Source organism: Marmota flaviventris, chromosome 13 (assembly GCF_047511675.1).
Source record: "Marmota flaviventris isolate mMarFla1 chromosome 13, mMarFla1.hap1, whole genome shotgun sequence".
Lineage (NCBI taxonomy): Eukaryota > Metazoa > Chordata > Mammalia > Rodentia > Sciuridae > Marmota > Marmota flaviventris.
In genome coordinates, this window is record NC_092510.1 from 97,644,848 (window position 1) to 97,667,197 (window position 22,350).

The 22,350-nt window shown below is 53.5% G+C and overlaps 1 protein-coding gene across 7 annotated transcripts; it reads left to right on the forward strand.

The window, feature by feature from the left end:
- The first annotated feature begins 9,648 nt into the window (after positions 1 to 9,648).
- Positions 9,649 to 20,894, forward strand: Cercam (cerebral endothelial cell adhesion molecule). 7 transcript variants are annotated; one of them, XM_027943462.2, is made up of 15 exons: positions 9,649 to 9,887; positions 10,036 to 10,170; positions 10,420 to 10,508; positions 12,668 to 12,778; positions 12,942 to 13,059; positions 13,658 to 13,792; positions 13,929 to 14,133; positions 15,718 to 15,837; positions 16,154 to 16,230; positions 16,314 to 16,420; positions 17,368 to 17,500; positions 18,916 to 19,043; positions 19,192 to 19,395; positions 19,922 to 20,168; positions 20,388 to 20,894. In XM_027943462.2, exons 2-14 carry the CDS (start codon positions 10,129 to 10,131, stop codon positions 20,166 to 20,168), a joined length of 1,716 nt encoding a protein of 571 aa, XP_027799263.2. In that variant the 5' UTR covers positions 9,649 to 9,887; positions 10,036 to 10,128; the 3' UTR covers positions 20,388 to 20,894. The 7 variants fall into 7 exon arrangements, with proteins under 7 accessions (XP_027799263.2, XP_027799270.2, XP_027799285.1 ...); XM_027943469.3 differs by having other exon boundaries at positions 10,111 to 10,170; XM_027943484.2 differs by lacking the exon at positions 10,420 to 10,508.
- Positions 20,895 to 22,350: the final 1,456 nt, after the last annotated feature.

Genomic DNA, 22,350 nt, shown 5'->3' on the forward strand with positions numbered 1-22,350 from the left:
CTGGGGATTCAGGGTTGGCCTTTGCTTACAAATCCCAGAGAACAGGGACCTCTTTGCTCTGGGTGTCTAACCATGACTGCATGCTACAGGGCCCCAGAGATGCCCACTGTGAAGTGTCCCAGCCTGTGGGACCCAACTTGGGAGGATCGTGCCAAGTAGAAACAGGGTGTCCACATTGTGTCAAACTCTGCTCGGAGGTCTTCCTGTACCTCCCTGAAAAGTCACCACAGTCCTACAAGTTGGGTTCAGTTTTATAGACTAGAAAACCATGGCACAGAGGGTTGAAGTAACCTGTTCATGGACACACAGCCAGGAAAAGTCAGAGCTGGAATTCCAGCTCACAGCCGGGCTGGCTCCAGAGCCCCAAGCTCTTAAATGTTCTTCTACATGGCCTCTAATTCCTCAGAGGCCTGCACTGGGGGTTACTGTGTCCAGTCCACTGAGTCTGGGTGTCCACCCTGGCCAATCTCTGGGCACAGACAAGAACCAATCTAGTTTTTAAAGGCACCTGCTCCAAGGGTGGAATTCCCCCTGGGGGTAATCAGACATTTATTTATTCATAGCCTTCTGGCTGGGAGGGGAGGCCCTCCCACCCGGAACTCTCTAGTCTCAGCTGCCTCCATGCTCCTGTCCTTCCCACTGGAGTATAATCAGGAGTAAAGCAGCCTGGCCATGACAGCCTCCAAGCTGGGACCCTGGACAAGTGACTCAACTTTTTTTTTGGGGGGGTGGGGTGGGGGAGGGAGTTACCAGGGATTGAACTCAGGGGCACTCCACCACTGAGCCACATCCCCAGCCCTATTTTGAATTTTATTTAGAGACAGGGTCTCACTGAGTTGCTTAGTGCCTTGCTTTTGCTAAGGCTGGCTTTGAACTCGTGATCTTCCTGCCTCAGCCTTCCAAGCTGCTGGGATTACAGGCAAGCACCAGTGCACCCAGCATGACTCAACTTTTTTGAGCCTCATTTTATCAAGGTTAATTTCTACCTGCTTGTGAAGTGCATGAGGTTTAAATGATTAAAGGGACTGAAGGCTAGACAGGGTTGTCCTATCAGCATAGTGCCAGCACCTAGGAAGTACCCAGATAAAGTGGAGTATATGTCCTTTCACCAACGTCATCATCCCATGATCTTGCTCTGTTTTTTTTTTTTTTTTTTTTTTTGGTGGGGGGGAGACAGATTTCATGTTGCCCAGACTGGTCTCAAACTCCTGGGTACAAGGGATCCTCCCACCTCTGCCTCCTGAATAGCTGGGACTACAGGCACTTGCCACTTGCCCAGCCATCATTATTGAAATCCTTCTGCCCACAAGATCAGAATCTCCTGCTTTAGTCTTGTACTTGAGCCTTATTACAGAAAGGGAAACTGAGGCCACGGTGAGGAAGGACTTGCTCAGGGTCACACCGCAAACTGGTGATGGAGTGGGAAGTGGCTATTATGACATAGTTGGATCCCACTCTTTTTTCACCTCCTGCCCACCTCAGGTTATCCCCCATTGTGCCCTGAGTCCATAGCCTGGTACCCAGTTTAGCCTAGGCAGAACCCAGGAGAGAAATGGGCAGCGGTTGGTGGAATCGACACTGAGGCCTGTTCGTTCTCAGCCCTGGCTCTTTGTCTGCTGCTTTGTGATGGTAAGTGCTGCTCCTAAATCAGTTCTGTGACACTGTTATTGTTGCCCAGGGCGCAAAGAGTCTAAACTTTTCCCCTGAGGTCAAGAATGTGGCCGGTCCCCAAGCCGCCCAGCGTAAGGCCTGGGTGGCTGGGGGTGGGGCTGGGGCCTCACCCCGAGCTGGGGCGAGATGTGGGGGGGAGGAGGGTCAGCAGGAACAAAACGCTTTGAAATGCCTCCTCTCCATCACTGCCAACATTGTCCGCTGCCCGCGGGGGGCCTGGCACCGCCTCCCGGGGCTCCGGCCCCCAGCCCTGGCCAGGCCCGGCCGCATCTGAAAATGGACAGAAGGTTATTGTCCCTTCCCGCAGCCCTTTGTCTGCCCCAGTTCCAGATGTCTAGGCTGGGACCAGGGAACTGACCCATGGTGGGCAGGGGGGAGGGGACAAAGGGGAAGAGCACGGGTCACTGCATCCTGAGGGGTCGTTCCCAGACCCTGAGATCCCACCCAGCCCCAGTCAAGTCACCTTCTGGGCTGTCTTATCCCTCGGATTGTCCCTATTCCCTTGCCCTTTCCCCAGACCAGGTTCTGGCCTCAGGAGAGAAGGCACAGGGAGACAGAGTTAGAACAGGCGGCCTTGGGAGATCCAGCAGATGGGCTGAATTTCAACTCTCCCCAGGTGACTGGTAACTGTGATCTTGGGCACATTGTGGTCCTCTTCCAGCCTGCTTTCCCCTGGACCAGGCTTCACTCACATATTAGGACAGGGCACCCCCCATGTACCCACTCTGTGCTGACCATGGAGGTGCTCCTTGGTGGCACTCAGATCCTTCCAGATTGTGGTTAACGGTTACTCTAGCTTTCCCACCACACCTTCTGTGTTGGGTCCTGGACTAACCACTTGCATTTTCTTATCCTTTCCACAACAAAATCAGGGATGCAGTACCCTTGTTCTTTTCTCCATTTTCCAGTTTTGGAGACTGAGAGACTGAGAAAGAAAGTCCCTTGCCCAAAGGAGGTACTGAGCTGGAATTCTAGCCCAGGCTGACCGCAGCCACCAGGAGTAATCCACTAATAAATACTTGGAAGGTGTTGCGCACAGCTCCTGGCACAGCGCCCAACTCAACATCCGGGAACTGGTGGGGTGTTAACTCCATCCACTGGTTTCCCCATTTCTCAGAGGCCCAGACTAGGAAAAGAGAGCCAGGGTCACAGGGCTCAGGGAACCTTAAACAGCAATACCTGGTGTGTGTGCGTGGTGGGGGAGGTGATTCCAGAGCCATCAGGATTGGCCAGATAAGCAGGTTTCAAACCCTACTCGCTGTGAGCTATGACTTAGACTCTCTATATTTTGGTTTCCTCGTTTCCTCTTCTGGAAAGTAAATATGTTCCCCACATCATGAGGTTGTTGGGAAAAGGAAATCAGGTGATGCATCTTAAGCACTCAGCACAATGGCTGCCACACATCAAACAGTTAAGGGTGGGTATTAGTACTATAATTATTCTGATAAAATTTGATGGCCCTTTGAACCTCCGCATCACCTGGGTTCACCTGAGGACAAGGCTCTGTGTGAGTAGCAAGTTAGCAGTTGTTGGGGGGGCGGGGGATAAGATACTCCATCTTCTTGGAGTCCTTAAAAGTCCTTGGGACAGGATACTCTGTGGGTTTGGGGAAGGCAAAAAGGATGAGGCCAGGAGGAAGAAGGGCCGCCTGGGCTGGAGGAGTTAACAGCTCCCAGGCCCTGGCCCAGCAGGGCTGCCACGCTGCAGCAGAGCAACGATTTTAGCAGAGGAGCCAGGGCTACTTCCTGATGGGCAAAACAGCTGGTTGCCCAGGGAAAACAGCTGGCCTGGTCCCAGCCTCCTGAGAGCAAGGCAGAGCCTCAGAAGAGGACAGCTCCTCATCTGGGGTCCTGAAAGAGGAGGGCATGACCAAGAGGGAGAGGGTAGTCCTTCAGGATGTGTGTGGGTGTTGGGTGGACCCCTGGAGATGAGAGGGGTGTGAGCAGATTCCAAGAGCAAAGGAAGGATATGCTGACTCTAAACAGTCAGGGCAGGGGTGCCTCCAGATGGGATTCAGGGGTCTCAGTCTTCCCTCAAATAGGGAACATGAGGGACAGGGTTGCATATGGAAGACAAGCCTCTGCTCAGTCCTCTTGGAAGTGGGCTTGGAACCAGAAGTGGGGAGGGGGCCCAGGCTGGGCTCTCAGATTCCCATCAGCTGAGCTGCACCAGGAGCAGGGCCAGGGGCTCATCCTCTGACCAGGATCCTGGGCTTCCTTGGTCACAAAGCAGGACGCGACCCAGAGAGCCCCCAACTCAGGAGCTGTGAAGCTGGCAACTGGTAAGAGCTCTATCCAAGCATCCTCCCTGCTTTGGGTCCCCATTCCTAGCCTGCTTCGCTACCAGGTCATGAGAACTCCCAACCAGAGTGCCTCTCCTGCTCTGGGGCACCTCCAGGTTGTTCCTTCTCATTAGCAAGCGATACCTGGGACCTCGAATGAGGTTGGGCAAGGTAGGAAGATGGCTAATGGGGGAGTGGCCAGACCCCATTTAGCCTGAGCTGCCTACCAGGGCCACTGACCTCCAAGTCCCAGCAGCCTGGCACCCCTATTTTCTCTCTGACCAAGGGGGTTCTTCTAGCCTATCTACTTAACCCTCAGGTAAGGGCTGGCCCCCAATTTGGGTGTGCCAGCCTTAGTACCCCTCTCTCTGGTAAAGGCCAGACTGTAAAACCTCTGCCAGTTAGTAGCAGACCTTGGAACTCAGGCTCCCAGCCCGATGTGGGTCTTGGGGAGGGGGCCAGTTCTCTCAGGGTCTCTAGCTTATGAAGCCAGAGTGAAGCCTGAGGTGCTGGCGCCACCATCTGGTTTGGTCCAGAACTGAAATGAGTTTTGGAGGGACGGAAACTGAACCCAACTAGGGGTGGATAGGTCTGTTTTTTGTTTTTGTTTTTAATATTTATTTTTTAGTTTTTTGGTGAACACAATATCATTATTTTATTTTTATATGGTGCTGAGGATCGAACCCAGCGCCGCACGTATGCCAGGCGAGCACGCTACCGTTTGAGCCACATCCCTAGCCCCCAACAATCATTTTTTTCCCCAGGCGTGTACCCAACATAACCTGGATGAGGACTTAGGCCTCATAGATCAGCAATTGCAAACTTTAGTCTGAATCAGAATTACCTGAAAGGCTTTTTAAAACATTGCCGAGGGCCCGGGGTATAACTCAGTGAAAGAGCACTTTTATAGCATGTGCAAAACCCTGGGTTCAACCCCCAGTATCCCACATACGAAAAAAAACAGATTGCTTGGCATCCACTCAAAGAGTCTGATTCTCTAGGCATGGGATGGGGACTAGAATTTGCATTTCCAACAGTTTCCAGATGGGGCTGATGGGTCCATGCTTTGACAACTACCCTAGCTTTTGAGTTTCTGTGAATTTGACTAATGTTACTCTTGAAGGGTATATTCTTATGACTATTTTGCAGAACAAATAAATGAGCATTAGGGCTGGGGATATGGCTCAGGCGGTAGCGCGCTTGCCTGGCATGCGTGCGGCCTGGGTTCGATCCTCAGCACCACATACAAACGAAGATGTTGTGTCCGCCGATAACTAAAAAATAAATATTAAAAATTCTCTCTCTCTCTCACACACACACACACACACACTCTCTCTCTCTCTCTCTCTTTAAAAAACAAAACAAAAAACAACAAATAAATGAGCATTAAATGAGACTACAGGCACTTGAGTAGCTCACCTCCATTCATGACCCAATTGTTTTTCTCTTTTTTGTACTGGGGATTGAAACCAAGGGGCACTTTACCACTAAGCCACATCTCCATCCCTTTTTATTTTTTATATTGAGACAGGGTATCACTAAGTTGCTAAGGGCCTCACTAAGTTGCTAAGGCTGGCCTTGAACTTGTGATCCTCCTGCCTTAGCCTCCCAAGTTGCTGGGATTACAGGCATGTGCCACTGTCCCTGACCTCAATCAACCATATGTCTATGGAGAGCCTACCCGATGCCCTGTGCCCATGGGTCCTGCACCAGGGGTAGGGATGGGATGGTGAATGTGGAGGATGGTCCCTGATGTAAAACTCAGAGCCAGATGAGTCTGTCATGAGCTTTCTCAACTAGAGTTCCAAAGGCAACACAAAATAAGGTCCAAAACAATGCTGGGTTTTCACATTCCACTTGCCTTTTCTGGGTCCTCTCCATTTAGTAACTAACCCACCATATTCAAGCTAGTGACAATGGCCATCCTGATTTCTTGCTCTGTCATCCACATCCAATCCCACAGGGCCTGTGGGCTCTGCCTCCACCATACATCTTAGCTCCACCCACCAGAATCATCTCTCTGTGAACTGGGATCTCCCAGGTTTCATCTCTGCCCCCAGGTCCATCTCCTTTTTTCTTTTTTCTTTAATTTATTTTTAGGTGTAGATGGACACAACACAATGCCTTTATTTTTATGTGGTGCTGAGGATTGAACTCGGGTCCCGCCTGTGCTAGGCGAGCGCTCTACTGCTGAGCCACAATCCCAGCCCCCAGGTCCATCTTCTGAGTAGTAGTTAGAGCAGTTTTTTTTAAAGTAAATCACATAATTCCTCTGCTGACTTGCTCATTGTCTTCCTAGCTATTGGACTTTAAAAAAAAAATCTAGGAGCTAGAGTAAATCACAAATTTTGCATGCATGAGGCTCTAGTTCCATTCCCAGCACTGCAGGAAAAAAAAATTCAAAATCCTGTCCTGGTTTCAAGGCCCTGGGTAGCCAGGCTAAGTCCACCCACTGGATCTCCCATTTTCCCACATTACCCTGCTGCCTTGCTCCAGCCACACTGGCTTTCTTGCCTGCTCCACCTCAGGACTTTTGCACCACCTCTCCCTCCATATGGAACACTTTTCTTCAGATCTTCCTTTGATCCACTCCTCCTTATACTCCAAAATGTCTTCCAGATCTTTCTGGGTGTTGTCCCACTTCCAGCTACTCTCTGTTCTTATTCAGTTGTTCTAATTTGTTTATACTACCTACCATTCCTTGAACTTATTTATTTATGGGTTTGTCTGTCTCCTGTCTATCTACCCTCATGAACATCCTAACAGCAGAGACTATGTCTGTCTTTTTTTTTTTTTTAATTTTTTTTAGATGTATGAACCTGTATTTTATCCATTTATTTACATGCGATGCTGAGAATCAAACCCAGGGCCTCACACATGTTAGGCAAGTGCTCTTACCACTGAGCCACAACTCCAGCCCCTTATGTCTGTCTTTTGCACCTCAGAACCCACAGGACCTCGAGTTCTCTGTGCACTCAGCACATGCTCAGTAAATATCTGCTGAGTGGATGGAGTAGGAGGCTATGTAGGGGTATGCCCCCCAGACATCGCAGCAAGGAAGGCTTTCCAGAGGAAGGAAGTGCAGCTGAGACTGCAGGGCCTTAGTGCAGGAGTCACCCTGGAAGGGAAAGGCCAGTCCATACAGAAGGACCTAGAAAACAACAACAGAAAAGGGATATAGGAAGGTCCAAAGTGTGGAGCATTCTGGAAACTGTAAATTGTTCAATTTGACTGGGGTAGAAGCTGGGCAGGGTCAGAAATCAGAGGAGCTGGAGAAGTAGAAGGCAGGACACTTGGCCTTATTACTCCCTGAAGAATTGGAGCTCCGTGGCAGTGGGAACAGTGTCCTGGCGGGCATTTTAGAATGGGCTGCTGAGTGCAGAATGCTTTCTATGAAGAAAGCTTGGTAGTGGTCCTGGGGTGCTGGGAGGTGCCGTGCCCAGGTGAGTGATGTCAGTGCCCTGAGCCAGGTAGGTGGTGATGCAGAAGGAAGGACGTGGCCACGTGTGCAGGAGACATTGAGGAGCAGCCTGGCCAGGGCTGAATGGGGGAGTCAGAGTCCAAGTCTCAACCTGCAGGGACTCTGTGGACAGACGTGCTGTTCCCTGGAGGTAGGGAGGAAAGAGCAGGTTTTGGGAAAGACTGGGGTTCTGTGTTGGATTGGTCGAGTGAGTTGGGTCCAGGTAGAAAGTTGTACAGTTTAGGGTTCCAGAAAGAGGGTGCAGTCGGCCACAAAGGGAGGCTGCACCCTCTTGGATGACATATGAAGAGGAAGTGTCCACTGGGGGAGTGGCTGGAGGACGCTGGACTCTAGCAGCCTTGGCTTGGGTCAAGCAGTGAACGGAAGTGAAACCAGAAGTGGAGTGCAGATTTCTCTGTCAAGAAGTTTGGAGGGAGAGCAACAGTGCTGCTGCTGGGAGCCTCGCAGATGCCTTAGTGTTTTCTTATTTGAAGTTGGAAAGGATTCAAGTCCTTTGGAATTTGGAAGGAAGGATCCAGAAGAGAGGGAGGTTGGCAATACAGGTAGGGCAAGGGGATGGCATGGAGCCCAGGTGGTTGAGGAAGGGAGCCTCTTCCTTTGTAACAGGCAAGGAAAGCAGAATCCAGCTTGGATGCCAGGGGGCTGGGAATGAGAGTTCCCAGGCAATGGCTTCTATTTTCTCCAAAAAGTGGCAGGGGGAGATCCCTGGATGGTTCTGGAAACTGTGAATTGGCCATAGAGTGGGGACCTTGGAAGACTGGGGGCATTTGAAATGCCACTGAGGGGAATGGGCAGGGAGCACAGGAAACAGGGCTGCTGGCATGAGTGAGAGCCCATCTGAGGATGGAGATCAGCAATCTGCAGTGGCTCCAACCTGGCCTTCAGCAAGATGGCTATAGGGTTTTTCCAGACAGAGGTGACAGGAAAATCCTATGGGCTGGAAGTCAGTGATAACTGGTGACTGGGCACCGGGAAGGTAAGAAGGGAAGAAATAGAAAGGTCAGTGCACTGGGTGGGAGGAGAGGACTCCATGCCAGGGAAGAATCTGGAAGTCCCCATCTTAGTTCATTGGGCTGTTATAACAAAATGCATTATTTATTTATTTTTGCAGTGCTGGGGATTAAATCTAGGACACTGTGCGCGTTAAGCATCCCCAGCCCTAGACTGGGTAATTTATAAACAGGAATTTATTGCTCACAGTTCTAGAGGCTGGGAAGTTCAAGGTCAAGGTGCCAGCAGATTTGGTGTCTGGTGAGGTTCTGTTCCTCAGAGTGGTGCCTTTTAGTCATGTACTCTTTTGTTAGGAGTGGGGAACAACCTTTTTCAGGCCTCTCTCTTTTGAAAAAAAAATTATTAAAACAAAAATTATTTTTGGCAGGGCCTAATACATGCTGGGTTTTAGGACTCAATCTCTCAGTCTCTCTCTCTCTCTCTCTCTGGTACCAGAAATTGAACTCAGGGGGACTCAGTTACTGAGCCACATCCCCAGCCCTATTTTGTATTCTATTAGAGACAGGGTCTCACTGAATTGCTAAGCGCCTTGCTGTTGCTAAGGCTAGCTTTGAACTTATGATCCTCCTGTCTCAGCCTCCTGAGCTGCTGGGATTACAGGTGGGCGCCACCACACCCTGCTCAGGTCTCTTTTTTAAGGAGAAAACCCTCATGATCTAATCATCTTTCAAAGGTTACCTCTCTTTTTTTCTTTATTTTTTAAATTTTGCAGTAATGGGGATAAAACCCAGGGTGCTCTACCCCATGCTACTCTCCAGCCCTCCCTCCCCACCTTTTTAGACAGGGTCTTGCTAAATTGCTGAGGCCAGCCTTGAATTTGCAATTCTCCTGCCTTAACCTGGCAAGTTGCTGGGTTTACAGGCATGTGCCACCACACCTGGTCCTGAAGACTTTTAATACCAAAGATGTCAGTCACTAAGTTTTTTTTTTAATATTTATTATTTTTTTTTAGTTCTCGGCGGACACAACATCTTTGTTTGTATGTGGTGCTGAGGTTCGAACCCGGGTCGCACGCATGCCAGGCGAGCGCGCTACCGCTTGAGCCACATCCCTAGCCCCAGTCACTAGGTTTTAACATGAGTGTTGGGGTTCAGGAACATTCAGACTATATCACCCCCTGGACCAATAGGGATGGGCAGAGGGTCTAGGGTGGGGAAGTGACAGGGACATTGTTTGACTTTAAAAAGGGAATCCTGGGACCTGGAGTGCCTTCCAGCCAGAGGCTACCATATAAGGGAGGGGACCCAAGATGCTTTCATGGGACCTAGATCCCTTCTCTGGCCCTTCTCACTTTAGGGCCACTGGCCTGGAAATGGCCCAGCTGGAATTTGAAACACTGGAAGCTGTAACACTGGAAGCTGTAACTGGAGCCTTTGGAGCCAGGCCTTGGACCAGGATGCCAGAGTTCAACATGCTCCCCACCACCAACACGCTCACCCTTAGGTAAGCCCATTCTTTGCATGGTCCCACCCAGCCCCTGCCCATGGGGATAGCATGCACCAGTCCAATTCCCCTTCCTGACCCTGGAAATAGGCTAAGAGTGTTCATATGGGAATAGGGAGGGTGAATAAAGGGGACCTCTTTTCTCCAGCTCTTCCTTCCACTTCTGAGCTTTTCGGAAGTAGGACTTCATGCCAAGAGCTTCAAGTGCATTCATTCTTTGAAGGAAACTCTCATCAGCTGGATGGCGCCCCATCAAACTCAGAACTTCCCGCGCTCCAGGCAAGTAAGTACTCCACTACTAAGCTACATCCCCCAGCTCGCATCAGCCGGTTTTGCCGCTCAGGATCCTTGAGGCTCCTGTCCCTCTCCCAGAGGAGACTGGAGACTCCCTTCCATCCCAGCAGGGTCCTAGGATCTGGCTCTGCCCCAGGGAGGCTGTATCTCCCGCTTTGGAAGGGGGCTGGGTCACCATTAGGGGTTCTGTAGTGCCCTATACTAGACTCAGTCTGAGTGGACTTTTGCTCTCTTAAAGAGCCGAAGCAGTGCTGGTGCCGGCGACCACGGCGAGGACTGGACATGCGGGGGCGCCAGGCGCAGAACGCTGCGGGAAGGCGCACCCAGGTCAGGGGGACTCCGACCCCGCCCCTAGAGCAGAGGCTTCCTCTCCGGCCCTCACGTCTCCTCGCGCTTCTGCGAGTTCGCGCCTGGGCCCGCCAGAGGGCGCCCGGGGCGGAGGAGGAGCGGGAGCCGGGGCGCCCCGGGAATGCCAGGCCGAGTGGGTCCCACAGCGTGGGTGCGGCTGAGGTCCGTGCGTCTGCCGGACTGCCAGGGAACTGGCATTCAGGGAAGTCCTGGTTCCAGGGGTTGAGCGCTCAGGGAACGGGCGTTCTCCGACACCGGGCCGCTCCAATGCAGTCACCCCGGATCCTCCCTGGCCCCTTTGGCCGCTCTGGGAGGGACTGTTGACGGGCTGCGACCTGGCCTCCAGCCTCGGTCTCCTGGTGCCGGGGTGGAGCGCAGGCTGAAGCACCCGCGCGCACCCCAGGCCCCTCCCCTCCCCTCCCCTCCGCTTCGCGGGCGAAGCTGCTGCAGCCGCCGAGCGCCCGCCATGGGCGTTATGCTCGCCGCCCGGCTGCTGGGACTGCTGCTCCTGCTAGGGCTGCGGCTCCAGGCTGCGGGCATCGCGGAGCCACCGCTGCCCACCGTGGTGCTTGCCATCCTGGCTCGAAATGCCGAGCACTCACTGCCCCACTACCTGGGCGCATTGGAGCGGCTGGACTACCCCCGGGCCAGGGTGGCCCTCTGGTGAGAGACCCCGGCGCAGGCATCGCTAGGCACCAAGCCCCAAGCCTCGCGATTCGCCCCTCAAGTCTCTGAGCATCCCGCCTAGGACCTCCATCATTTTGGGGGACAGGACAGGCCTCTGAGGCCATAGGTCGACCCACCCCTGCTTCCGGCCCCCTGCTCCTCCTCTTGGGGCCTCCTCTGGGTAATTTGGGTCCATCCCTTCTTGTCCCAGCCCACAGAGCCTAAGCTGAACCCCAGTGGGATCTGTTGTCGCTTGACTTGTGGTGGAGTGGACAGGAACCTCTGGAGTCCCTTGGAACCTAATGTGGCAGAGACCAGTCAAGCTGAAGGTTCCTGGGGAGCAGATAGGGTTGAGTCAGCCCTGGGCCCTATACTATGTGGAGAGTCAGGCTGGCTCCCTCCAGCCTATCTGGGTAGAGGGGTAGGTAAGTCCTGCCAGCCAAGGGCAGCATCCCCCTCCTGGGAGCCTCCCTCTGACATCCCCATAGGGCAGCACTGAGATCAGAGGCCACAGCCCCCAGTTTAAAGACTAGACAGGGAGGAGTCCCAAGCTGAGGTCAGGGATAAACTGAGAGAAATGACAAACTACCCCTCACAGCAAACCAAAGTTGGTCTGGGGTGGAGTCATGGCCTGCAAAGGCGCCCCACAGTCCCAGTCTGGGAGTGAGTTAGTTCCCACCCCATAAGACTTGACACGTAGTTAGTCTTCACTTCTAGGGAATTGGCTTAAAGGGGCAGCATCATCTAAAAGCTTGGTTCTTGGCTAAGTCTACCGCTTCTGGGTATGAGAGCCCCTTCCCCAGGAGACAGGAGGCTGTGCTCCATGGCAGCAGAGCTTTGGCCCATCAGCATTTCTCAGGGACACTCAGGGCATGGTTTAGTCCTCATTACAACCTGTGGGTGGAGGAAAGTAGCAGCTCTTTTGTCTAATTCTGATTCAGAGAGGAAAAGGGCCTGGCTAGTGGTCACAAGGCAAAGAAGGAAGGTGACTAGGGAATGTGGAACCTTAAAGCCATCCTTAAAAATGCACTCCCAGCAGCTCCAGAGGGAGGCTGAGGCAGGAGGATCACAAGTTCAAGACCTACCTCCACAACTTAGTGAAACCCTGTCTCAAAATAAAAAGGTGTGGGGATGTAGTTCAGTGACTGAGTACCCCCGGGGCTCAATCCCCAGCCAAATAAATAAATTAAAAAAAAAACCCCACTTATTTGTGACTTTGGTTATGACATAGGCACGCAGCTTAAAGTTAAAGAGGGAGGATGCAAAGCCTAAAGAGGGACAGGACTTGTTTGAGGTCACACAGCAAGTCACAGACTGACGATAGGGACTTGGCTGTCCTGGTTTCATTCCTTCTATTCTAACACACTTCTTCGCTGCTCCCAGGAGAGGCCAGCCTCAAAGGTGTGGGTGCACCTGAATCAAGATTGCCTTCTGTGATTGTGCCCCCTCACCTTTTCCTCCTCTGTCCCCAGGTGTGCCACAGATCACAATATGGACAACACCACAGAGATGCTGCAGGAGTGGCTGGCAGCTGTGGGCAGTGACTATGCAGCTGTGTTCTGGAGGCCTGAGGGGGAGTCCAGGTTGTGATCTGAGGGATGGATACTGGGGAAGATGGGAAACAGTCGCATCCCAGAGACAAGAAGAGGGAGCCTAGAGCCACAGCCTTCAGGAAAGGGCTGCACTGCAGAGAGGGAGAGGCATGGTAACTACCCATGGGAACAGCTCATCTCTTTACTCCCTTAGGTCCTACCCAAGTGAAGAGGGTCCCAAGCACTGGACCAAAGAAAGGCACCAGTTTCTGATGGAATTGAAGCAGGAAGCCCTGACTTTTGCCAGGAATTGGGGGGCTGACTATGTCCTGGTAAAGAATCCTGGCTTGGATTGGGCTTCTGTGGTGTCTGTCCCTGATATAAATCTTGATGTGACTTGATCATCAGGCTGAACCCAGGGCCTTGTGCATGTGAAGCAGGCACTCTACCAACTGAGCTCTATCCCCAGCCCCATCAAGCTGAATCTTTCAGAGCCAGATCAGATGTTGAGCTGGAATCCTGTGTTTGATCTCAGACTGGGTAGTAAACCAGGATCCCAGAGACAGATCCTAAAATATTTACTGAGCCTAGATTCCTAGGTAAGTGTCCAGAGTATAAACTGAGCCTGGATCCCTGCATTAGAGCTCAGAGTCAGTCTTTGGATCCACTCCAGGTCTCAGATAACGTTTCTAGATAAACTACTCTGTTCTGCTCTCTGGGTCTGGTCTCTAAGCCGGAGTCCTAGACTAGATCCTGGTTCAGAAACACATCTATTGGGTTTATTGGTTAGGACTCTATAAGGAAATGCCCACTGGATCCTAGCAGCTGTTCCGGGTCTCTGGCAATCTGGAGGGATTCTTGCTTCATGAGCTCTTTGGGGGGTCTGCTGCCCAGACAGGCCTTGGGCCCCTGACATCCCCCTCCCCAAAGTTTGCAGACACAGATAACATTCTGACCAACAACCAGACGTTGAGGCTTTTGGTGGAGAAGGGGCTGCCAGTGGTGGCCCCAATGCTGGACTCCCAGACCTACTACTCCAACTTCTGGTGTGGGATCACCCCCCAGGTGAGGGTGGGGCTGGGATGTCAGGAGGCTGAGGTCCTGGGAGGAGGGGCATGAAGAGCAGAGAGCCTGGAGGCCCTGGGGTCTGTGGGCTGAGGCAGGGGAGTTGCTCATAGCTGAGAGCATCCCCCTTCCCCAGGGCTACTACCGCCGCACAGCTGAATACTTCCCCACCAAGAACCGCCAGCGCCGGGGCTGCTTCCGGGTCCCCATGGTCCACTCTACCTTCCTGCTGTCCCTGCGGGCTGAGGGGACATCTCAGTTCGCCTTCTACCCACCTCATCCCAACTACACTTGGCCCTTCGATGACATCATCGTCTTCGCCTATGCCTGTCAGGCCGCTGGTGAGGACTAGCCCTCCTTGAGCATTTCTTGGAGGCCCCTGAGCGTTTGCACATGCTGCTCCCTCTGCCTGGCATGCCCTTGCCTGCTCTGCATTTCTTCTTGTCAACTCCTGTCTGGCCTTTGGGTCAGAGCATTTCTTGAGTCTACTGCCTTTCTGGCTGCCACCGTTGTGGCACTTTCGTGTATTCCTTCACGAGGCAGATATTTATGGAGCACCTGCCATGTTTGAGGCAGTGGGGAAAGAGTGGTGAGTAGATTCAGGCAGTCCTTGCCCTCCGGGAGCTTCCAGTTCAGTCAATCAAAAGACCACACGAATCAGTGTTCAATCACAACCACGACAGGAAGGGGAGCTGTGTGTGTGTGTGGTGCTGGGGCTCGAGCCCAGGGCCTCACGTATGCTAGGCAAGTGCTCTGTTACTGCGCTACATCTCTAGTCTGTGAACTCGTGATCATAGGTACTCTGGAGGGTTAGACTAGAGCTTCCTGGTCAAGGAAGTCTTCCTGGAGGGAGTGAACTTCTGGTCTGTGATCTAAAATCTGAGCAGGCAGACACGCGTGGTGCATGCCTATCATCCCAGCAACTCAGGAGACTGAGTCAGGAGGGTCACAAGATGGAGGCCAGCCTCAGCAACTTAGTGAGAACCTGTCACAAAGTAAAATAAAAAGGTCTCAGTGTGTAAAGCTCTGGACACTGGGGCAACCCTGAGGGGCTGTACCACTGAGCCACATCCCCAGCATCCCCAGCCCTTTTTATTTTTTTGAGATGGGGTCTTGCCAAGTTGCTTAGGGCCTCTCTAAGTTGTTGAGGCTTGCTTCAAACTTGTGATCCTCCTGCCTCAGCCTCCCGAGTTGCTGGGATGCCAGGCATGCGCCACCGCACCTGGCTCTGTTAGTTTCTCGTTGCTACTACTACTTCGATGAGCAGCCACTATTAATTGGTCAGCGTGTGAAGGAATCTGGCGGAAAGTGGTTTTATCTCCATCACTCAGGCTTCTACATGTGCTGTTGTGCCCTTGCTCTGATCAGGGTCTGTGTGCAGTGCTGGGCATGGGTTAGCTTTAAAACAGACACTGAGTGCCTTAATAATTAATAAAGGTGACAGTTTTGTGTATGTGATCCTGGAACTGAACCTTGGGCCTTGTACATGCCAGGCAAGTACTCTACCATTGGGCTACATCCCCAGCTTGAAGGTGACAGATATTGAAGGGGAAAAAAGGTCACTGTGGCTCTCAGGTAGAAGACAGTGTGAAGGGGCAGTGGGGGTGGGGAGAGTTGGGAGTTCAGGGGTGTAGCCACAGGACTTGCTGCCATCCCTCAGCTAGGGTCCTGCTCCTTCCTCACCTGACTCCCTGAGGGCAGGCACCCCATATGTCTAGCTCAACACCACAGCCCCAGTGCCCTGCAGGTGTCCTAGACAGGTCTGTTCAGTAAGCCACCATCTGCTGTTGTGTGTCCCACAGGTGGGGAGCTGAGTCCCAGAGAAGACTCACACACTGGGTTCCTGGCAGGTACTGCGCCGGGGGCCTCTGCTGGGTCCTGCAAGCCCTAGCTCAGTTCTGGCACTCCTTGACCTCTCTCTACAGGGGTCTCCGTCCATGTGTGCAATGAGCAACGTTATGGATACATGAACGTGGGGGTGAAGTCCCACCAGACCCTGGAGGATGAGAAGGTCAACTTCATCCACCTGATCTTAGAAGCACTGGGTGAGGGCTGGGAGCCTGCCCCGCCCACCTGCTGGCTGGTCCCCTGCCTCCTCTTGCTGACCCTTTCCTAGGCCCCAGACTCAAGTCTGCTGGGCTTGGGATTCTAGCCTTTCCCCTAACTTGTTCCATGATGCTGAGCAAGCCCCTTCTGTGGGCCTTTCTTCCTGTCTGCTATGGGGCGGGCAGATCTGTCATCCCAGCCTTTTCTGCCCAGTCTTCTGCTGAGGGGGCAGGAATGAGGCTGGGGGCGAGGACTGCAGGCTGGCTGTCCCCAGAAGTTGGTGAGCTCATGATTAGGGTGTGCTTCCCTTTGCAGTGGATGGGCCTCCCATGCAGGCCTCAGCTCACGTATCTCGACCTCCGAAGAGGCCCAGCAAGATGGGTTTTGATGAGGTATATCTCCCAACCTGTGGAACTGGGGACAGGGGGTGGTGGTCTCTCCCCTCCCCCTGGCCCCACCCCTCTGTCTCCTCCAGATCTTTGTCATCAGCCTGGCCCGTAGGCCCAACCGCCGAGAGCGCATGCTGAGCTCGCTCTGGGAGATGGAGATCTCTGGGCGGGTAGTGGACGCTGTGGATGGCAGGTGAGGCTTCGTGTGGATGGGGTCCAAGGGGACAGCCTAGTCCATCTCTGAGCTCCTGGGAGTGGGTAAAGCAGAAGAGTTGAATTAGTTGCCTGTTCCAGGAAGCATCCAAATAGGGCCTGAAGAATAGGTCTTAGGGAATTCCAGGGCAGACAGATGCAGGACAGGACACCCTCGCTCAGCCCACTAGAGGGAGGAGGTAGAGTGGCTAAGGCTCCAGACCTGGGTTCTGCACTGCCACTTTCCAGCTCTGTGACCTTGGGCAAGTTGCCCCCATCTCTCTGCCCTGTTCTGTAAATGGCAAATAATCCTGCCTGGCTCTTCCTGTTTTGCAAGGGTGCAGTGAAGATTCAGCCAGAGCTCAACACCTCTTAATGCTGTAAAGGGTCAAGTGTCCTTGATACCACTCCTCTCCATCCTGGACTTAAGTCCCTGATGGGTGGGGGTGGGTGCAGCCCAGCCATATTCCTTGGGGAATGCCAAGGCCAGGTTTCTCCAGCCAACCGGGCCTTGTGGCCCGTATGCCCGTCACAGTTTGAGCCCTCCCTGTCTTTCTTTCCCTTCAGTGCTCGGATGGAACGCAGGCTCTTGTGCATACTAGGACAATGCTTTAGCATTGAGCCATGTGCCCAGCCCACCCCCAGCGCTTTTGCTTGTAGGATGTCCATCCTTTGCTTGGTCATCTGCCCGAGAAGTAGCTACCACGGTGCCCATGTTCACCTTGGGGGGCTTCCCCCCAGGCAGCCCCCTCTGTGGAGCTCAGGACCTCCTGAGGTGATGCTGGTTCCCTCCAGTCACTGACAGCTTTAGACCACAGAAAGGAATTACAGGGCTTAAACCTCCTTTGAACTAGAGTCTGTTGTGACTGTCACCAACATGTGCCGGTGAGGCCCTCTGGAGGAGTCTCTGGCTGGCACCTGTCATTCCATTACACCTGTGTCCTGCAGGATGCTCAATAGCAGTATCCTCAGGAGCCTTGGCGTGGACCTGCTTCCTGGCTACCAGGACCCCTACTCGGGTCGCACACTGACCAAGGGTGAGGTGGGCTGCTTCCTCAGCCACTACTCCATCTGGAAAGAGGTGAGGATACCTGCCTTCTGGGCCACGCCCTTCAGGGACATCAGGGGCTGGCTTGTCTTAGACATGATTGTTTTCCCAGCACTCAGGTGTGCAGGTAAATGAGTGAACGAATGCATCCACAAAGCATCTCTAAGACTTCTCTGTGTCCACAGAGGGTGCCCTGGTTCACTCCACAGTCTCTACTGACCATCTGCTGGGTGCTAGCAGATATTCTGTCGAGGAACACACAGAACAGGAAGAAAGCACATCTGTCTCCTTCCTGCCAGAGGGGGATCTGCCTGGGGCTCAGGGACCAGAGATGGGCACAGAACTCAAGAAAGAACCAAACCCCCAGGGGAGAGAAGCGCAGCCTGTCCCCACAGTGCAGTGGCCCTATCTGCTGCCCAGGTTGCCATGTGGGCCTCACCGTGGAGAGTCAGGCAGAGTGAAACTGTGGCAAAGGCGCAGAGAAAGCAAGGGCTTTTCAGGAACAGAGACAGGAAGCCTGAGGCGTGGCCTTGCTCATCCCTTGGCCCAGAGGCCTCTCAGCCAGGGGCCAGGGGGCTGGGCCTCCAATCTCCAGCAATGGTGTGCAGATTCAGTCCTTGTTTTTATTTTCATTTGTTTTGATTTTATAGTGCTGGGAATTGAACCCAGGGCACTCTACCACTGAGCTACGTCCCAGACATTTTTGTTCTTTCTTCTTTATCTTTGAGTCAGAGTCTCACTAACTTGCTGAGGCAAACTTTCAATCCTCCTGCCTCAGCCTCATGAGTAGCTAGCATTTAAGGTGTGCACCATGGCACCCAACTTCTTGTTTTATTTTCTTCTATAGCCACAATATGTATGTATGTGTGTGACCTCATGTTTACATTTATGGTTGATTTTTACCATCTGAACAAATTGAAGGATGACATGGTTCATCATTTACTGAGCTGATTTCATGTTCTTTTCACATTTCCAAAGTTACAGAAAGTATTTTTTCTTTGCAATGTTGGGGGCTGGGGTCTCCCCTCACCCCCACCCAGCCCAGCGTCCTTCCAGAAGCTCAGGAGGCTGAAGAGATGAGCCAAGTCCTGGAGCCCAGCAGTTGCAGGTCTGCTGTGTGCCCTTGGCTGGGCAGTCTCACCTCCTTCCTGTCATGGGGGGTCACATTCCCGCCTCCTGGGTATCCCTGGAGGTGAATGGTAGCACTAGCCCCAGGGATAGAGCAGAGCTCAGTGACCACAGCAAGGGTGGTGATTGCCAAATACTTCTTTTTGGCAAACTAGGCTGGGGATCTTGGGGAGGGCCTGAATTTCATTTCCTAGGCAGTGGCAGCCCCGGTGGGCTTGGGAGTCACTGTGTGAGCCTTGGGATGTAGCTAAGGAAGGCAGATGGGAAGTGGGTAGCTCAAATCTGCAGAGCCATCTCCCTATCCCCACCATGTACCACAGGTAGTGGCCAGGGGTTTGGCCCGGGTGCTGGTATTTGAGGACGACGTGCGCTTTCAGAGCAACTTCCAGGGGCGACTGAAGCAGCTGATGGAGGAGGTGGAGGCCCGGAAGCTTCCATGGGACCTCATGTAGGCAGCCTGCACCCCAGGGGGAAGGGAGAGGGCTGGCTACTTCCTGCTTGGAGTCCTGGCCACTTCCCACCTCTGAACCTGGCTGAGAGGGGACTTGACACCCCAGGACCTACAGTGGCTTCTGGGGCCCTTGATTCACTTGCAGCTACCTTGGCCGAAAGCAGGTGAACCCTGAGGAGGAGGTGGCTGTGGAGGGGCTACCAGGCCTGGTGGTGGCAGGGTACTCCTATTGGACACTGGCGTACACTCTGAGTCTGGCAGGCGCCCGCAAGCTGCTGGCCTCCCAGCCTCTACACCGCATGCTGCCTGTGGACGAGTTCCTGCCCATCATGTTTGACCAGCACCCCAAGTGAGGCTTTGTTGGGGCTGGGCAGGGCAGGGGTGTCCCATCCAGGAGCCTATCTCAATAAGTTCCCTCGCTGGGCAGCTGGGGAGGTGGAGCCTGATCAGGCCCAGGTCACCCAAGAGTGACCAGTGGTCAGACCCAGCTGCATGTGAATGCCTTGCTGCCCTCATGTTTTTTTTTTTTTTTTTTTTAGTTGTAGGTGGACACAATACGTTTATTTTGTTTGTTTCTATTTTTATGCGGTGCCGGGGATCAAACCCAGTGCCTCATGCATACTAGGCAAGCGCTCTATTACTGAGCCACGACCCAGGCCCCCACCCTCATGGTTTTAATCAAATGGCTTCCCCATTATGAGCCTCAGTTTCCTTATATGGAAAATGGGAATAATAGAAGTCCTACTTCTCAGGGCTGTTGTAAGGACCAGTGGGGAGGGTGGTGAGGGGAGGGGAGGCACCAGGCTCCTAGCTGGTCTGGGGTCTGGGATCAGGGGCCCACCTTGGCCCACCTGAACTGTCTTCCTGTTTCACAGTGAGCAGTACAAGGCACACTTCTGGCCAAGGGACCTGCAGGCCTTCTCTGCCCAGCCCCTGCTCGCTGCCCCCACCCACTATGCAGGGGACGCTGAGTGGCTCAGTGACACAGAGACATCCTCTCCTTGGGACGATGACAGCGGCCGCCTCATCAGCTGGACTGGCTCTCAAAAGACCCTGCGTGGCCCTGTCCTGGCTGGCAGCAGTGGGCACAGCCTCCATCCCCAGCCCCGGGATGAGCTCTAGGTGAGGCCCTGCTTGCTGGGCTGAGTCTGGACCTGTTTCCACCTCCTCGGCCATCTTCTCTTGTTCTATCACTGGCTTTGTCTTTGTCTCATTGTGTCTTTGACTCGCTCTTGCTCTGGCTGTTCTCTGTACCTGTTGGTGTTTGTCTCTCTCAGTTTGCATCTGACTCCAGTTCTTTCTGTTTTTCTGTTCCTGCTTCTTCCACCTCTGTCCCATCAGGTCCAAACAGTGACTCCAAAGGAGTGCATAGGAGCAGAGGATATTGCTGGCAGGAGCTGCGCCCAGAAGCCACAAAGCCAGAGAGATCTGGCTGTCGCCTTAGACTTGGCCACTCTGCCTCTGGACCAGTCCAGGTTGGGAGAAACCACTTAGAAATGGATCCCGTTTCCCAGAGGTCGCTTAGCAAAAGGGTAGGATTCAAAGACTCCTGACCCTGCTGGGCCTGGTTCATAGCCCCAGATAGAGGGACAGAGGGGGCTCCTCAGCTCTCAGTTTCATGTTGGGCAGACTCCTGGATCCCTCCCTCCCTAAGGACTCAGCCACTGGTCTCTTCTGTCCCTTCTACCTCCACATCAACAGCCTCCCCTGCTCAACGCCTGGGTCTCACCAGCACCTTCTTTCCTGGCAATGGGAAGTTCAGGGAGGTGGAAGTGGGAGGTAGAGCCCTGCAGACCTGGTGTTAAGCACAGAGTAACCTCAATAAAAGCCAGATGTATTTGCACTTTATACTTTTTAACAAATGGCCAAGCCTCTGCGTCTCTGCTGGCCTGGGAGGGAGGCTTTCCCTATCTAGAGATGAGGAACAGAGGGGAGGGCAGCCAGAGGAGGAGTCAGGCTAGGCTGGCGTCACCTCCTTGCTGTGTGTTCTTGGGCAAGGGCCACCCCATCTTGGCCTTTCTCCCATCCCCAGTGGACTGAGGGTGGGAAGGAAGAAGCTCGTGGGCTGGGTGGTGTAAAATGCTGGGCAGTGAGTGCTCACTTGATGGAGCCATCATGGTGGTCACTGATATCATCACCATCCTTGCCTTGCTGTTGGTCAAGGAGGCCCAGGCCAGACCCGGAGCTGCTGATTCCAGCTGCTCCCTGACCACTCCTATCTTTGGAGCTCAGAGGAGGTCCAAGTTTCACCTCTGGCCCTAACCAGTGGTGCCACAAGAGGGCGCCAGATTCTAGGCCCTGGACCATCTGGGCCAGGGTGCCCTCTGCTCCTGTGAGTTTGAAACCCGGAATGGAGGGCGGGGCATTTGGAACCTGCCCCTATGCAGGGTCATCCCCAGCAGCAACTGCTTGGAAAATGTGCCTTCCTTCCCTCCCATCTGCATAAGCATAGGGCTGGGCCTGGGCCTGTCTCCCATGCCTGCAGTTGAGTCAGAGCAGGAGGGAGAAGTCCCTTTGCCTAAGGTAGCTAGCTGCCTTGGCCTCTACCAGGACAGGATCAATGCCCTGGTGTCTTCAGGCTCCCTTCTTCAGAGAAGCCCCTTCCTTACCCCTCTCCATGGCGGACCCACTGGGTGGTGTGAGCACCCCTGTCCCGGCAAAGTCTAGCAGACACCTCTATGGTTGGACTGTCCCTGGGCTCTGTCCTGTGGTGGGGATCAAGGACTTGGCATGACTGTGAGAAGGGCTTTAGGCCAGAGCTGGGGGCTTGGTGCTTTATTTCTTCCCAAAAGGAAAGTCATTAATCCTGAATGGCTATGACCTTGGGCAAGTCCCTTCTTCTGGTATTCCCTTCATTCAGTGAGCCAGGACCAGGCACTGGGGGTTATAGCAGTAAAAGACACTTCAAAAGTGGACTGGGGAGTGGGGGGCCGGCTCTGTGGTAGAGCACTTGCTTGCACAAGGCCCTGGGTTCAGTCCCAGCACCTTAAAACAAAAACAGACAAAACACCCCAGACCTCGTGGAGCTGCCATCCCAGCAAGGGGGACAGACAACCAGTAAGGAAATTAATTAGAGGCTCTTGGTGCTACAGAGGAGAAGGAGGAGCGAATAGGTAAGTGAACGGGCAAGCCTCGTGGAGGTCTGAAGGAAGGCAGAGCAGGCCAGGGGACAGGTCTGCAAAGGTCCGGAGCAGGGCAGGACTGCAGCCTGAAAGACAACGAAGAGGCCATTGTGGCTGGAGCACAATGGGAAGAGGAGCCAAGGTCAGAACAGGCAGGGCCTTGATGCCAGGTTGGCTTTACT